This window comes from Marmota monax, unplaced genomic scaffold (assembly GCF_021218885.2).
Source record: "Marmota monax isolate L192 unplaced genomic scaffold, Marmota_monax_Labrador192_F-V1.1 WCK01_AAM20220418_F8-fsc00136, whole genome shotgun sequence".
NCBI lineage: Eukaryota > Metazoa > Chordata > Mammalia > Rodentia > Sciuridae > Marmota > Marmota monax.
This window is the reverse complement of record NW_026693905.1, coordinates 4,272,056-4,289,828: the sequence shown is the minus strand read 5'-3', so window position 1 is coordinate 4,289,828 and position 17,773 is coordinate 4,272,056. Positions and strand designations below refer to the sequence as shown.

At 34.4% G+C, this 17,773-nt stretch overlaps 1 protein-coding gene across 6 annotated transcripts in view; it reads right to left on the bottom strand.

The window, feature by feature from the left end:
- Positions 1-17,773, bottom strand: part of Kansl1l (KAT8 regulatory NSL complex subunit 1 like) — a 134,940-nt gene that overhangs the window by 46,445 nt on the left and 70,722 nt on the right. For 4 of the 6 annotated variants that reach the window (XM_058585188.1, XM_058585191.1, XM_046462874.2 and 1 more), the window contains one exon: positions 7,607-7,811. In XM_058585188.1, coding sequence (XP_058441171.1) covers positions 7,607-7,811 — 205 coding nt within the window. The remainder of the gene's footprint in view (positions 1-7,606; positions 7,812-17,773) is intronic. The other 2 variants (XM_058585189.1, XM_058585190.1) reach the window with 2 other exon arrangements.

The window sequence follows — 17,773 nt, the reverse complement described above, 5'->3', positions numbered from 1 at the left end:
GCCCTCATCCATTTTTATTTCAAATACTTGTTCTGTTTCATTCTTTTCCTTTCTGGTATTCCACCCAATTTACCATCTGAAATTATCTCAAAATTCTTAGATGTAATGTTCTGGTTTTTTTCTTTGCATTTCACATTGTGAAGTTTCTACTGAGCAATCTAAGTATACTAATGTTTCCTTGGCCATGTCTAGACTGTTTGATAAGCCCATCAAAAGCATGTCTGATTTAGGTTAGTTTTTCTAACTTTTTAAAAAATATTTTTCTATTTGTAGATGGAAACAATGCTTTTATTTTATTTATTTTTATGTGATGCTGAGGATTGAACCCAGTGCTTCACACGTGCTAGTCAAGTGCTCTGCCACTGAGCCACAACCCCAGCTCTGTAGCATTAACTTTTGATTACTTTTAAGAGTTTCCATCTCTCTGCTTATATTACCCATCTATTCTTGCATGTTTTCTACTTCATTTATTAAAGCCTGTAACATCTTAATCATAAGTATTTAAGATTTTATGTCTGACAGTTCCAACATATTTGTCATATTTGAATTTGATTCTAATAATTGCTTTGACTCTTCAGAGTGTGTTTTTCTCAGCATGACTTGTGAATTTTTGTTGGAAGAGGGACATAATATGTCATGTAAAGGAAACTGAAGTAAATAAACCTTCATTAACTTCATAACTGAAGTTAATCTAAGAGTTGGGCTGTATTTAATGTTAGCTATTACTATAGGTACCAGAGATTTCAAATTCCTCTAGGATCCTTGTTTTTTTCTCCTTTTTCACTTCTTACTTCATTAACTACTCCTCCTTAGGGAGTATATACCTTATAGTTGTAATCCACAGTTATTGTACTGGGGTGCTGCTGGTGTGGAAGTATAGTGTGGGGGAAGGGAATCATTCTTTAATCTTAAGATTAAATCTCAGCCTTTTAATTTGTCTGGATCCCTGAGCTGTAACCTTAATAAATGCTTATTTTCTGCTTTTATTTCTCTGAAGTGAGAGAAGGATATAAGGATATCCTTAGGAGGATATAAGAGGATATAAGAGTAGGAGTATAAGAAATGTTCTTCCTCCAAGTACCAGAGGCTCTGATAAAGGCTTTTTCCCTGAAAATGAGAGAATGTCCTAGACTTACTTTACAGAGGCGACTCTTCTCTTCCATGCTAGAGCCACTAGAGGTGCTTCTTGGCTTTTTATTGGGAGAACCTAGTAGGATGTATAGAGGTAAAGTTCATGAAAGGGTTGGAGCCCACCTGAGACTGCTGTTCCCAGGAGTTTCTCAGACTCAATTCAATCAATATTCAGCCTCAAGCAATTTGTTGAAACTATCATTTCAGTGTTCCTACTGTTGATTTATAGTTGTTAACTCTTGGCCCTGTTTATTTATATATATATATATATATATATATATATATATATATATATATATATATATATACACACACACACACACACACAGTATCTTTATTTCATTTATTTATTTTTTGTATGTGGTGCCAAGGATGGAATCCAGTGCCTCATGTATGCAAGGCAAGTGCTCAACCACTGAGCCACAGCCCTGGCCCTGGCCCTGGCCTTGTTCTTGATTTTCCTGTCTCTCCATATTTCAGGGTAGCAGTTTGTCTTGCAATCTCAATTTTCTGATTGGCCCATGTAAAGGCACTGATTTTCAATTTGTTCACCTTTTTCTTTCTCTAAGGATAGGAGTGATGAATTCTAATTTCTTTACAAATTAGAGGTGAAACCAGGAGTTTTATAAATGTCTTTAATATACGTTTTTTAAAATTTACACAATTTTCCCTTAGGTGTTGAAACAGCAGTGATTATCAGTCCCAACTACTATCTCCTATCTACTACCAGAAGACTTCCACCTCTCTCCATTGCCTTTTTCTCAACCAGGATTCTACTGGAGAGTTAATTTCTATAGAAAATTATTTAAATGATTATTTTCTCAGTTCTCCCTTGGATGACACATAGTTAATATCATTCTAGATGCATTAAAGACAAGTTATTTTATTATATATAATAGGTGAGGTAGCCACTTTAACCCTTAATATTTCAATGGATAATTCCTGGAAAGGTATATTTTCTTATGTAACTGCAAAAGTTATCACATTCATTAATTCATAGGAAATTCAACCTAACTATTTTTGTCTAATCCATCAATTTCACAATTCTCAAGAATTTATTTTCCCCCCAAAGTAATTCTGCTCTGAATAATAAATTAATTCAGTTATACTCTTTTTCATCTATCTTTCAATTTAGAACAATTCTTTGGCCTCTCTTGGCTTTCATGTCATTGATATTTTTGAAATACCAGTTTTCTTTTTCTTTCTCTCTTTTTTTTTTTTTTTTTTTTTTGTGGTCCTGGAGATTAAACCCAGGGGCACTCTAACACTGAGCTGTAGCCCCAGCTCATGCCCCGCCCCCCATTTTTTAAATTGTAAGACATTGTTTTGCTAAGTATTCCAAGATAGCCTCAAATTTGCAGTCTTATCTCAGTCTTCCTAGTTGCTCACATTATTTTTTTTTTTTATTGTTGGTTGTTCAAAACATTACATAGTTCTTGATATATCATCTTTCACACTTTGCTTCAAGTGGGTTATGAACTCCCATTTTTAGCCCATATACAGATTGCAGAATCACATCAATTACACATCCATTGATTTACATATTGCCATACTTGTGACTGTCATGTTCTGCTACCTTTCCTATCCTCTACTATCCCCCCTCCCCTCCCCTCCCCACCCCTCTTCTCTCTCTACCCCCTCTATTGACCTTCATTTCTCCCCCTTGTATTATTTTTCCCTTTCCCCTCATTTCCTCTTGTATGTTCTTTTGTATAACCCTGAGGGTCTCCTTCCATTTCCATGCAATTTCCCTTTTCTCTCCCTTTCCCTCCCACCTCTCATCTCTGTTTAATGTTAATCTTCTTCTCATGCTCTTCGTCCCTACTCTGTTCTTAGTTACTCTCCTTATATCAAAGGAGACATTTGGCATTTGCTTTTTAGGGATTGGCTAGCTTCACTTAGCATAATCTGCTCTAGTGCCATCCATTTCCCTGCAAATTCTATGATTTTGTCATTTTTTAATGCAGAGTAATACTCCATTGTGTATAAATGCCACATTTTTTAGTTGCTCACATTATAGGCATGTGTCAATGTGTCCGCATCCAGCCAGTTATGTAAGATCCTTGTTTAGCATCTGGGCAGCTATCCTAAGTAACAGCCATTATTTTCCTGCCCAAGGGTGTATTACCATTCCCTCATACAAGCCCTATCCTTAATCACCCACATGGGGACCCACCAGGCTCTAATCTCTGAGCCTGCCCCATAAAAGCCCCAGAACTCAATCCTGTGTTGCCCCTCTCCACTATGGAGGGATGTGCCTTTATTTGTCAGCTCTGACAAATAAACTCTCTCATGTGTATCTCTGCCTGGTCTCCATCATGCTCTCCCTTCTCCTGGTTCCTTGATGTTTCTGATTTTGGCTTCATTTGATGTTATCTCATAATTAAACTGAAGTTTCTGATCCCAGCATGATACTGAATCTTTCTCATAGGCAACTTTGATAATGCAAAGTATTGTCAAGTTCTTTGTGTGTGCTTCTGGGGATTAAACCCAGGGGCTGTCTACCTCTGAGCAACATCCCCTACCCTTTTAAAGTTGTTGTTTTGGTTTTTTTTTTTTTTTTTTTTTTTTTTGTGGCCCCAGGATGCAATCCTCCTGCTTCAGCCTCCCTGGTTGCTGGGATTGCAGGAGTGCCCCTTATACCCAGCTTGTTTTCTATAATAAAGTTGCTATGAGTCCGCTGGAAACTGGAGTAGGGTGTACTGCAGGACCATGCAAATACCTTTTTTTAAAAAATATTTTTTAATTGTAGTTGGACACAATACCTTTATTTTATTTATTTATTTTTATGTGGTGCTGAGGATCAAACCCTGGGCCTTGCATGTGCTAGGTGAGTACTCTACTGCTGAGCCACAACCTCAGCCCCATGCAAATATCTTGTTGCTCATCAAATTCCTGATTTATTTTCCATTGATGATTCTTGCTCAATCTTTACTATGACAATTGCAAAATGGTTCTCTAATTTTATCACTCATCCCATGTATTATCAGTATCCTACATATGGAAATTCCTCAATTTTCTCCATTAATCTAGTCAGCTTTCCTATCTTATTAATATGAACTCTCAGTTCCTCTTTTTACAATACTACCCTTAATTATTTTGATGTGCAAATAGTCCGAGGTTTGGCCAGGAGGAATCTCTTCAACCTAGCTCCTGTGTTCTTTCAACATGCCTCCATCATTTTGTTTTGAATACCTTCTTGCTTTCTGATAACATTAAGATGTGCCAGGCTAATCTTAATCCTTTTTGCCCCCTAGAGATCAGTCATTTCTCCAAAAATCTCTGGTTCCTTTTAGTGGGGAATGGTATTAGAAAACAAGGTATAAATGCTAGATATATCAATTGTTGTCAGGGTAAATCTGAGTCTAGTCCTGTGTTGTCCAGTTGGATAACCATTAACCACATGTGGTTATGTAAATTTAATTAATAAAAATAAATAAAGAGCTGGGGATATAGCTCAGTGGGTAGAGTGCTTGCCTTCCATGTGCTAAGGCCCTGGATTCAAAGCCCGGCACCACCAAAAAAAAAAAGAAGTAGGGCACCATGGCACACCGTAATCCTAGTGGCTCAGGATGTAAGCAACTCAGTGAGACCATGTCTCTAAATAAAATACAAAATAGGGCTGGGAGTGTGGCTCATTGGTCAAATGCCTCTGAGTTCAATCCCTGTTACAATAAATAAGTACGTAAATAATTCAGTTCCTTAACTGCATGACTTATGTTTCATGTGCTGATAACAACATGTATCTAGCAGATACCATACTGGCCAGCATAAATGTATATAGAACATTGCAATCATTATAGAAAGTTCTCCTGGATATCACTGTTCTAGATCCTTGAAGTAGGCAAATCTAGGAAACACACAAAGCAAGAGTTCCTACTCTCCATTGTTCTTTGAAATCTTCCTATGTTCCAATAAATAATTTTATGTATTAAACAATTATTTATTGAGCACACACTATCAGACAGGTACTATTCAAGGCCCTGTGGATTCACCAATAAAGAGACATTGTCTGTTCTCTTAAAAACTTACAATTAAATGAGAAGTCAAAAATAAATGGTATAATAAAATCCAACACAATGAGGTTAAAACTGGGTATTAACTGTATATATCCTATACTGGGGATATCAATTTGGGGGATATGCTAAGGGTAGGAACACTTGCTATTCTCTATCAGATTTTTCATCTGTGTTCCACTTAGGCATTTTCTTTCCCACATACCCTTTCAAAACTCTGCTCATCTTTCAAAGTCCAACTTTTTAATATATTTCTTGGTACCTCTAACCAGATAAACCTCCAAACATATTATCTTGCCAGGCATGGTTGCACACACCTGTAATCCCAGTGACTCAGGAGGCTAAGGCAGCAGGATTGCTAGTTTGAGGCCAGCCTTGGCAATTTAGTGAGATCCTGTCTTAAAATAAAAACGTAAAAGGGTTGGGGATATAACTCATTGGTAGGGCACACTTGGGTTTCATCCCTGGTACTTCAAGGGAAAACAAAGTCTACTATCTCTTACTGATTTCAGGCATACCAAGTCTAGCCTTATCTTTGTTCTTATCAATATAATGGGTAAGAACATGGGCTTTGAAGTCAGATTTAATTGCTTGCTAGCTGTGTGACTTTACATGTAAGTTACTTAATTTTCCTGAACCTAAATTTTTGCATGTGAAGGTGGGATTAATAGTACCTCATAGTTAAATACATTTGATGATTAAAACTCAGCATAGTGATGGGAATGTGGTAAACTATGTACGTTGCTAGGAAAAATAAATAACCCTACAACTTGTTTCTTCCTTTGTTTGCTTATAGTTTTAAAATTGATCACACTTTCCCAGGCCAAAAATATTTTACATGATCATAGCACACATTAATTATTTTAATGACTTCTGGCAAACCACCTAAATTATTTATGCAGCTTTCTTCCAGTCAGAATATAATAGCATATTTATAGGTAAAGTACTTTAGACAATTCTATTTATGACTATCAAATCACAAAAATCACATTTCAAAAACGTTACTTATCTGTTGTTTGCAGCAACTTTATATAAAAATATTTAATAATATGATTTAATATGCAAAAACTTGAAATAAAACAATTATTTAAAAATATTTTCAGGTTGGTAAAGTCTGATAATATCTCATTTACTAATGGTAAAAAAGATGTCTTTTAATAAAATCAATTTTTCTGAATCCACATTCCTATTTATAATTGGAGCTTAGTAAAACAAAGCTTAAAATTCATTCCTAATGAAATGGCACATCTTTATAGTTATGCAAATATATTTAAAATAGTTAATGAAATAATAATCAGAACTAATACTAAATGATAGCATCAAGGAGAATTTCTTTCTTTGATATGTTATTAAGAAATCTATGCCTAGCATGCACAAGGCTCTAAGTTCTATCCCCAAGACCAAAAAATAAAAAGGAAGAGAGCAATAGTGAAAGGAAGGAAGATAGGGATAGTGGAAGAGAGGGAATAAATCTGAAAGAGTAGGGGAAAGAAAGCAGGTCACACCACAAGAACTAGAGACAGCTTATTTTGTCCTTGACAGCCTAGTTAGAGGAGCACTAAATGAACTGCTTCATCATTTTTTATAGATAAAAAGATGTGATTTTTCAAATGAATACTTTTAATAAAGCATATTTTTATTACATAAAGTATAAGCATGAAAATCTAAAATTCTAGTGCTAACTTTCCAGAGGAAGGAAAAAAATGGTCACCAGGATTAACAAATACCAATCCTAAAAAGGAGATCAATATCATTTCTGCCAAAGTAACTCACAGGTGTGCTCTTTTCTTTATCTGAACAAATTTTCCTAAGATGAATATGTAAGTACATTTCTCTTTTCATATTGCCCTTACTAAATACATTTTAATTTTCTTTCAAGTTAGTTTAAGCAAAATAAAAACAGGGTTTTTTTTTTTGGTTTTTTAACAGGGGCAGGGGTCAGGATCTGGGCCTAATTGTAATAAGCATATAATCCTGGCTACTGAGGAGGCTGAGTCAGGAGGATCAGAAGTTTAAGGTGGTCTCTGACAACCTAGAAAGACCCTGTCTCAAAATAAATAAATTAACAGGGCTGGGAATATAGCTCAGTGGTAAAGCACCCCTAGGTAATTTCCCAATATCACAAAAACTAAATTCAGGGGCATCCAGGATTGGGGGTGTGGGTGGGCTGGGGTACAGCTCAGTGACAGGCAGGACACATGTAAGAGCACTGGGTACAATCCCCAACACTAAAATAACAACACTGACAAAACCTAGAGATGTGAGAAATTTCAGAGTATACTGCTATGTTTAAACAATTACCACTCATATTATCAATATCTATCATGCCATTTATAAGTTTTCTACATGTTATTATTTTAAATATCTATGTACAATCCACATCCCCTTGTGGGTGAAATATACTTGACAGCTGAAATCTTTGTTCATGTTTTTGTTTTTTTTCCCAAAGGTGGCCTTACCTGTGGAGTCCAATAAAAAGTGGGGCTCAATCTGTAGAGTTTTCGTTTGTGGAAACTCTGAAGTGGCCTTGTTCGGGCTGCTGTACTCATGATAGCCAAGGATGGAGATTTCAATCTTGTCCTGTCTTTTCTCCTTTTCTTACTGTGCTTCTGATTAAGTAACCAGCTACTGGAGGAAGAGAGCTCATCTAAATTCTCTGAAGCACTGAAATGTCATGAAATAATTGGAGGGGGTGGGTAGTAAGAAGGGAAATAAAACAAAACAAACAAAAAGACAAAGAAAACTAAATGTAAATTGCCTTGGTCCATTATGATAGAAGAGCATTAATTTTAGCCAATTTTGTAGTAATAGTGAAAAAATTATATCAATTGGGCAATTTTACATATTCAAATTGTAAAAATAATTTCTACTTCTATCTTCTCCTGCAAAACAAATACTGCCAAAGTTAGAAAATACAAGTTCTATAGTATTATATCAATGCTTTTATACATCAATAATCCACACATTGTACAGAGCTGTAACTATTTACATAAAAAATATTTTTTATATGTTCTATATGTGAACCTGCTATATGGGATCCTGCTAATCAACATATATATTCTAAAAATGCTATTTGGTTCAAGTAGAATTGGTAGAGGGTAAACATAAGACATGGTTTTTCTATAGCAGTATTACTTGTTTTGAATAATTTATGATTGATATAAAATATTCTATTAGACTATGGGTAAATGACAAAATTCAAAAATGCTTTACATAGTAATGGGAAACCAGAAATAAGGGTGCCTTCATGGTTTGTGTTAGTGAAACAAAAAATTACATAGGATTAAAGGCTTAAAACCTGCTAAATTCTCATCACTGCATCATTAGTGGCTCTGAAATAAGCACTGTATACTATTTCAGTGAATCCTGAAACACAGCTGTAATCCTACTATATTTTAGGAATTCTTAAAAAATTCTGATGATACAGGTCAGGCACAGTGGCTCACACCTGTAATCCCAGCAACTTAAGAGGCTAAGGCAAGAAGATCACAAATTTAAGGACAGCCTTGCCAACTTGGCCAGACCCTGTCTCAAATAATAAAATAAAAAGGGTTGGGGATGTAGCTCAGAGATATAACACTCCTCGGTTCCATCTCCAGAACAAAAAAAAATAAGAAGAATGAAATGATCATGCAAGTTACCATGAAAATAAGCATATTAACTTCATAATTACTTTTTAATATTAATTAACGTTTAGGTATTTAACTTCATTCAAACTAGTACATTACATATAAAGTAAGCCTTTTGGGTACTACTGAAAGGATAAAAGAAATTGAAGTTAAAATGTAAAGGACCAGGTTTTGTAAAGTTTCCAAGCTGCACTCAGAGCCTGAAATTCCTGTGGCAGTTAAGACAATTCCCGGAACTGCCTGTTAGATGTGTGTCGAAATCTTCCCCTGACCACTTAGTTACTAAATCACCCCTTCCCAGAAACCATGCAGCTCAGCACGTACACATCTCAGGGCTTCAACCAATCAGTTTAAATATATACCTATCTTAGTACTAACCAATCACCCCCACCCGACCTGTTCCCGCCAATGAATGTGCTAATCATGTTTTAGAGTTGTTATTTGATTTTCCCACGGTATATGATGATTTGCTAAAGGAGGCTATGACGTATGTAAAGCCCCTGCCCTCTCTAAAGAATGTATATAAACTCTGCTCAAGTGGTTCTCGGGGCTCTTTGTTCTCTGCTCTTCTGAAGTGAGCTCTGAGCCCCAGCATGCTGGACCCCCAATAAACCCTTTGCTGTTGCATGAGAAGGTCTCTTGGTGGTCTTTTCCTCCAACGTTCGCACGACCTTTTCAATGACAAGGATAAAATTAAAGACTTTATGATCACCAAGACAGCACTACAAATAATACTCATAGATAAAGTTTACAAAGAGGAACCCAAAAACAAATCCCAAAGCTGCTAAATAGAAGAAGATCAACAGAAGAATAATTCAATTATGAGAATCAAAGCAGATTTAAAAATAGCAAAAAATCAAAATGGCTGGAAACCAGAAACAAATATCCACATTAACACTGAATATAAATGGTCTCAACCCCCAAATTCAAAGACATAGATTAGCAGATGTTATGGTTTAGATATAAGGTGTCCCCAAAAGCTCATGTGTGAGAGGGTTATGAGCATCTTACTCTCATTAGTAAATTAATCCCCTGGTATGGATTAACTGGGTGATAAATATAAGCAAACAGGGTGTAACTAGAGCAGTTGGGTCATTGGGGGTCAAACCTTTGGAGTATATATTTTGTCAGCTGAGATTCCAGAGCTCTCTTACTCTCTCTGTCTCTCTCATTCTGCTTCCTGGTACCATGTCCTTTACCTCACTCTTCTGCAATGTTCTATCTCCCTCCTAGTACAGAGCAATGGAGTCAGCCATCTATGAACTGGAACCTCTGAAACCATGAGCCGCCAAATAAACTTTTCCTACTTTAATTGTTCTTTTCAGGTCTTTTGCTCACAGCAGCAAGAAAGCTGACTCAAACAGAAGAACAGATGAAAACATGAGATCCAACTATATGCTGTTGGCAAGAGACCCATCTCCTAGGTTACATTTACATTTAACACAGGTTAAATGTAAAAAGGAATTTTTTTCATGCAAATAGAGTCTAAAAACAAACAGGAGTAGCTATCTCATATGACAAAGAAGATTTCAAGCAAAGATGAATCAGAAGGGTGGGGGCTGTAGCACAGCAATACCGTGGCTACATGTGAAGTACTGCTTTCAATCCTTAGCACCACATAAATAAACAAATAAATAATATATATTGTGTCCATCTACAACTAAAAAAATATCTTTTTTAATGAAACAGAAGAGACAAAATGTACCTCTACATCCTAGTAAAGGGAACAATCCAACAAGAATATATAGTAAATATATATGGCCCAAATATCAGTGCACACAATTACATTAAAAATAATATACTCCTTGACATTAAATCTCCAATAAATCCCAATAAAATACTGGGTGATTTCAATACACCCTTATCACCAACAGATAGGTCATCAAAACTTAAAAATCAGTATAGATATTTCCAACCTAAATAATGCTATAAATCAAATGGACCTAGTAGACATACACAGAATATTTCACCCCCAAAACAGCTGAATTTACCTTCTTCTCAGCAGTTCATGGAAACCCTTCCAAAACAGACCATATTCTAGGTCACAATGTAAGTCCTAGCAAATACAAAAACAAAACAAAAAATCCTGATATAATCCCATGCACACTATCAGATCATAATGGAATGAAACTTGAAATCAACAGCAAGAAAAATAATAGAAACTACAAAAACACATGAAGATTGAACAATACTCTTTCAAATAAAGAATTTATTAAAGAAGAAATGAGAGAAGAAATCAAATTCTTTGAAACAAATGAGAACAGAGATATAAGATCAAAATCTTTGGGACAATATGAAAACAGTTCTTTTTTATTTTTATTTTTAGTTGTCAATGAAATTTTTATTTATTTATATGCAGTGCTGAGAATTGAACCCAGTGTCTCACACATGCTTTACCACTGAGCCATAATCCCAGCCCATGAAATCAGTTCTAGGGAAAATTTATAGCATTGAGTGCCCCCATCATAAAAAATAGAAACCCCAAATAAACAAGTTTATGCTGTACCTCGAGGACTTAGAAAAAGAACAAACTAATTCCAAATAAAATCAGAGACCAAATTAATGAAATTGAGAATAAAAAATAAAAACAACATACAGGATCAATGCAATGAAGTGTTTGTTCTTTGAAAAGAAAATTAAGATTGATAAACCCTTAGCCAAACTAACCAGAAGAAAAGAGAAAGAAGACCTAAATCAACAAAATTAAAGATGAAAAAGGAGAGATTACTATAGACACTTCTGAAATCTAGAGGATCACTAGAAATTACATTGAAATTTTATATCCCAATAAACTGCAAAATTTAGAAGACACAAATTTTTAGACACAGATGATATGCCCAAATTGAACCTAAGTAGACATACACAGAATAAGATATAGAAAATCTAAGTACAGCAATATCAAGTAATGAAATTGAAACAGCAATTAAAAACCTTCCAACAAAGAAAAGCCCAGGACCAGAAGGATTCTCAACTGAGTCACCAGACCTTTAAAAAAGAACGAACATGGTCTTTCTCAAATTATTCCATGAAACTGAAAGAGAAGGAACACTTCCAAATATATTCTATGAAACCAGTATAACCCTGTCATCAAAACCAGACAAAGACACATCAAGGAAAGGAAATACAGAGCAATATACCTGATAACATCAATATCCCTAATACAAAAATTCTTAATAAAATATTAGCAAACCACATTCAAAAACTCATCAAGAAAATAAAACAGCATGACCAAGTTGGTTTCATGCCTGGGATGAAAGATTGGTTCAACATATGAAAATCAACAAATCTAATTCACCATTCAAACAGAATTAAGACAAGAATCATGTGATCATCTCACAGATACAGAAAAGGCCTTTGATAAAATCCAACACCCATTCATATTAAAAATGCTAGAGAAGCTAGGGATAAAAGGAAATTACTTCAATATTATAGAGGCAATCTATGACAAACCCAAAACCAATGTCATACTGAATAGAGAAAAATTGAAAGCATTTCCTCTAAAATAAGAAACAAGGCAAGGATGTCCACTCTTACCACTTCTATTTAATATAGTTCTGAAAACACTATCCAGAGAAATCAGGCAAGAGAAATAAATTAAAGGGATATAAATAGGAAAAAAAAAAGAAAGCAAACTATCTGTTTGTTGATGACATCATCTTATATCTAGAAGATCTAAAAAAAGTCCACCAGAAGACTTCTAGACTGATAAATGAATTCAGCCTAGGAACAAGATACAAGATCAAGGCACACAAATCTGTTTTCCTATACTTCAATAGTGATGCTGCTAAAGAAGAAATCAGAAAACCATCCCATTCACAATAATCTCAATAAATAAATAAATACAATACATTACAGTATAATACTTGGGAAATAATCTAAACAAGGAAGCAAAATATCTCTACAATGAAAATTACAGAAAATTGAAAATAAAAATTGCAGAAGACCTTAGAAGATGGAAAGACTTCCCATGTTCATAGGTATGCTGGATTAATATTGTCAAAATGGCCATACACATACACCAAAAGCAATATCCACCATTCAATGCAATCCTCGTTAAAAGAACATTAACATTCTTCATAGACTTAGAAAAATCAATCCTTAAGTTAATTTGGAAGAATAAGAGATGCAGAATAGCCAAAGCAATACTATGATGAGTGATACAGGAGGCATCACAATACCTGAAATTATACTACAGAGCTATACTAACAAAAACATCATGATATCAGCATCAAAATAGGCATGAAGACCAATGGAACAGAATAGAAGACATAAAGACAAACCCACATACATACAAATGTCTGATACCTGACAAAGGTGCCAAAAAATATTTGTTTGAGAAAAGATAGTCTTTTAAGCGCATTGTACTGACTAAACTGGAGCATCACATGTAGAAGAATGAAACTGGATCCCTATCTCTCACCCTCCACATGAGTCAAAACAAAACGGATCCCACACTTAAGAATTATATCAGAAATATTGCAACTGCTAGAAGGAAATAAAGGGTCAGCACTTCATCATACTGGTGCTGGCACTGACTTCCTCAACAAGACCCCTAAACCTCAAGAATCAATAAGTGGATGTTGTAATATTAAAAAAAAACTCTTCACAGCAAAGGAAATGATTAAGAGAATGAAGAGGGAGCCTACAGAATGGGAGAAAATCTTTGCCAGTTCCTTCTCTGACAGTGAGTTAATATATAGAATATATAAAGAACTCAAACAAACTTAACACCAGGAAAAAAAAAAAAAGCTAACAATCATCCAATGAATAAGTGGGTAAAAGAACTAAACAGGCATTTCTCAAAAGAAGAAAGAAAAATGGCCAAAATTATATGGAAAAATGTTAACACCTCTAACAATCAGGGAAATGCAAATCAAAACTACAGTATGATTTAATCTCACTCTAGTTACAAGGCCAATTATCAACCACACAAACAATAATAAATGCTGGCAAGGATGTTGGGGGAAAAGTACATTTGTACATTGCTGGTGAGTCTACAAACTAGTACAACCATTTTGGAAAGCAATATAGAGACTGCTGATAAAACTGGAATGGAACCACCAAATGATCCAACTAACCCACTCTTTGGTATTTATCCAAAAGAACTAAAATCAGCATACTCTAGCAATATAGCCACCTTAATGTTTATAGCAACACAATTCAGATGTGAAATGAAATAAGTTCCATGCATATATGAATTTGTCAAGATGAACATAACTACTATGTATAAATATAACACTCTAATAAAAAAAGACAGCATCATCACACAACATTCTTTTAAAAATGGAAAAAAGGAGAAGAAACAGGAGGAAAGAACATTTTAGTAATGGAGAAGACTTAGTATTCCCACTAAGTTTGAGGTTTAACTATAAAACCACAAAATCTGAGGATATAATGGTACAGCCAAATATTGTCATATAATCATTATGAAAACAATTATCAATAATAATGGACAAATAAATGGACTTTTTAAAATAGCAAGATTACAAGTGGAGTAGTATCTGGTAAGACAATAAGTTGCCCCCACCCCCCACCTTTATCTTTCTATCTGGAAGCTAAAGAATACAATTTCCCAAGTGATAGCCTCCATCTTTTGTGTTGTAGGCACATGACATAAATTCTTTGAAAATGAATTAAATAATTGAAGATTTCCACTGCTAACTTCCTAATCCAAGCTATGCTGGTTGGTCTCCCCTCACCTAGAACCCTCCTATACCAGTTTTTCTTAAAACTAACTTGATCCTGGCATACACTTCTCTTCCCAACTCCCACACTGCTTAAAATTTTTCCTATTCCCACTGCCCCTGAAAGACTTATATTTTAAAACGCCCTAATAGATCTCACCCCTGCTACAGTATGCTCTCTTGCCCCATCCTGTATCACATGCTTCCTTGTAACATGTTCCAATCACATTATCTCCTTTCATTTAAAATACTAACATTCTTTATAGTACAAGACCTATGTATATATTATTTTTGGTTCCTGGAACTTATCTTCCTTTACCTCCATAATTTCTAATAATCATTTGGCACAGTTCCAGTCAGTTCCTCAGGGAAGTCTTTCAACCTGTGAATAGTATCCTTTCAAAGACCAGGTCAGATCTTATGATTTCTGAGATGTGAGCACTATCAACCTTTCCTTCATATCATTTTTCATGGTGATAATTTTATTTTTATTTCTATGATTATCTGATTAATGTCTACTTTTCTCTCTAGATTCTTGGATAGTACAAAGGTTATATCTATTTTGTTTACCCCTGTATATGAAGTTCTTGATACTGTGCCTTGCATACTGCAGATGCTCAATAATTACACATTGAATGAATGGAGAAATGCATATGATATGTTGTCAAGTTTGTAATTATAGTACATGCATAATACATCCTATACCAATTAGTTTGGTATTTGAATATTGAATATTTTAGCATAAAAGCCAAATAAAGCTGTAAACAGAAGGCTACAAGAGAGATTTTAAAAAGGTAAGAAACATGTTTATATATTAAAAAAGATAATGTATTATAGTGCCTTGAATTCCATTCTAAATCCCTACACTTTGGTTTACCAAAGTTATTTTTTGATAGTAAAATATGATGATATATTATGTGTCATCAATTTATGTTTTGATTTGTAAAAGAGCAAGACATGAGAATCAAGCTTAAAATATTTTTTAATTTTTAAAAACAAAATGATGAAAAGCTTTATCAAATCATAAAGTTATGTGTTCCCATTTTATTAACACAGTTTCATTTCTCAGATATTTGTTTAAAGACCTTCTGAAATTATGAGTTATTATAATTCTAGAAATCTTAGCAATTAAGATATTTATGGATGACAACAGACAGCTATAGTAAAATCATGTGAAATTTTGTTTTACTTTGTTTTTTGGTGGTGGTAGGAATGGGTCACAAGGCCTTGCATATACTAAAAAACTGCTCTACAATTGAGAAATATCCATGACTCCTTCAATGTATTCCTGTACTCTGATTAGGAACCTAAGGTCTAGGAATAAGTCAATTAATATTTTCCTAAATGTTTTTGATAAATCACTACAAAGATGAATGTTCTACAAATGTTATGTACTTAAAATTTTAATAACTAAAACAACCTAAGGATATGAGAATATGGGGACATATAGTAGCTAACTTCCTGGTATAATCTTGATGGTGCTGTTAATGGCAGATGGATGTGGAGAAATAGTCTAATCTATTTTAAAAAATAAACCACATGAAAGCTATCTAAAATTACTCATGGCAAATTATTCAACTATTTAATAATATTTTACCTAAGACAAGTTGTATTTTTAGAAGGATTGGGATAAACCTTAAAAATGCTCTTCTCAAATACTTTTAGTAAATAACAAGATTTTGAGTCTAGTTACAAATTTAAAATGCTAGAAGCATAAAAGCATAGCAAAGAGTTCATGAAGTTACTTCTTTTATGTCTCAGTATAAATAACAGATAATCCATAAAGATTATTTTTCACAGTATTTTATATACTCTCCGAAATTTCCTCCTAAATTTTTTTTTGGGGGGAGGGTGGGGGCAGGGGAGCCCAGGGCAGGGGAACCCAGGGCATGCTACCACTTAACTCCATTCCTAGCCCTTTCTACTTTTTTTGAGACAGGGTCTTGGTAAATTGGCCTCGAACTTGTGATTCTCCTGTTTCATCCTCTTGCCTTATCTTATTGCCTCCAGAGTCACTAGGATTACAGGCATGTGCCACCATATTGGGTTCTTTATATATTTTTACTAAATTAAAACTTGGAAAATTTTTTCATAAAGCATGTATATACAAGTTCTTGTATTTTTATATATTGTTTCTTTAGGGTGGATAACTTTTTTTAATTAAAAAAAGGAAACATTTTAGATGAACATGAAAATCCACTGGTACACACCTGTCTACTTGCTTCCTTAGCTACGGTAAATTCTAAGAGAAGATAAAAAGCAGTCAGGAAGGAGAAGGCAAAATAATTAAATAGGCAATTTATAGTTATTTTTTTCTTATTTTGAATGTCTAAAAAACACAGAACCCTATTATTGAGAAAGAAGGTTACATATTCCATTTTTAATGTTTTAATGCTCATTTTGTAAGGATGCATTTCTAGAGCAATCAGAAATATTACATCATTGTAGATGACTGCTTTGAAATATTTAACAATATATGATAAAAAATGCCTTTGGAATTTTGGACACTAAGACATGTATTAAGCCACATTCAATGTTCACTGTCATTCATAGAAAAATAAGAACCATAACAGTCTAAACCACCAGTATCCTTAAGATATCCTCAAAAGACAGTACTTGAGGTAAGAAGGTCATAACGTATTACCCTCGTGTACCAGAACAATGACTATTTTAAGAGCTATGAAAGACAGGCCAATATAAGAACATACTACAATAACAAATCTCATTCCTCCTTTCCTGCCCCTATATGACCCATATATGCAGCTCTTTGCCTTAAAATACACTGTGTATCCAAGGAAATTAAGTTTAAGGAAGTGCAGAAAATAATATTCAACACAAAATTTTAAAGTGTTGTGTTAACCCAGTGGTTTTTTTTTTTTTAACATTTCACCCATATTAACACTGTTTACATATTAAACACACTTAGGAAAAAGCAGAAATAAACATTAGCAAAGAGAAATGGAATGTGCCTTCTCAAGGAGATTATGATAACCTTCGAATTCCACCCCCCAAATATATGCAGACACCCACACTTGCTGCATTGGGTTGAATAGTGTCTCCCTAATGTTCAGTTCTATCTAAACCTCCACAATCAGAACTTAAGTTATAAATAGAGTCTTCACCTATATTATTGGTTAAGATGAAGACACACTGAATGTCATGAATCCGTAAATCCAATCACACAGAAACAGGGAGACAGGGAGAGGCAGAGTTTGGAATTATGTGTTTATATTCCAGAAGCAAAAGGCAAGGGCTTCCTGAAACTAACAGAAGCTAGGAAGAGGTAAGAAAGTATTCTTCCCTAGAAACTTCA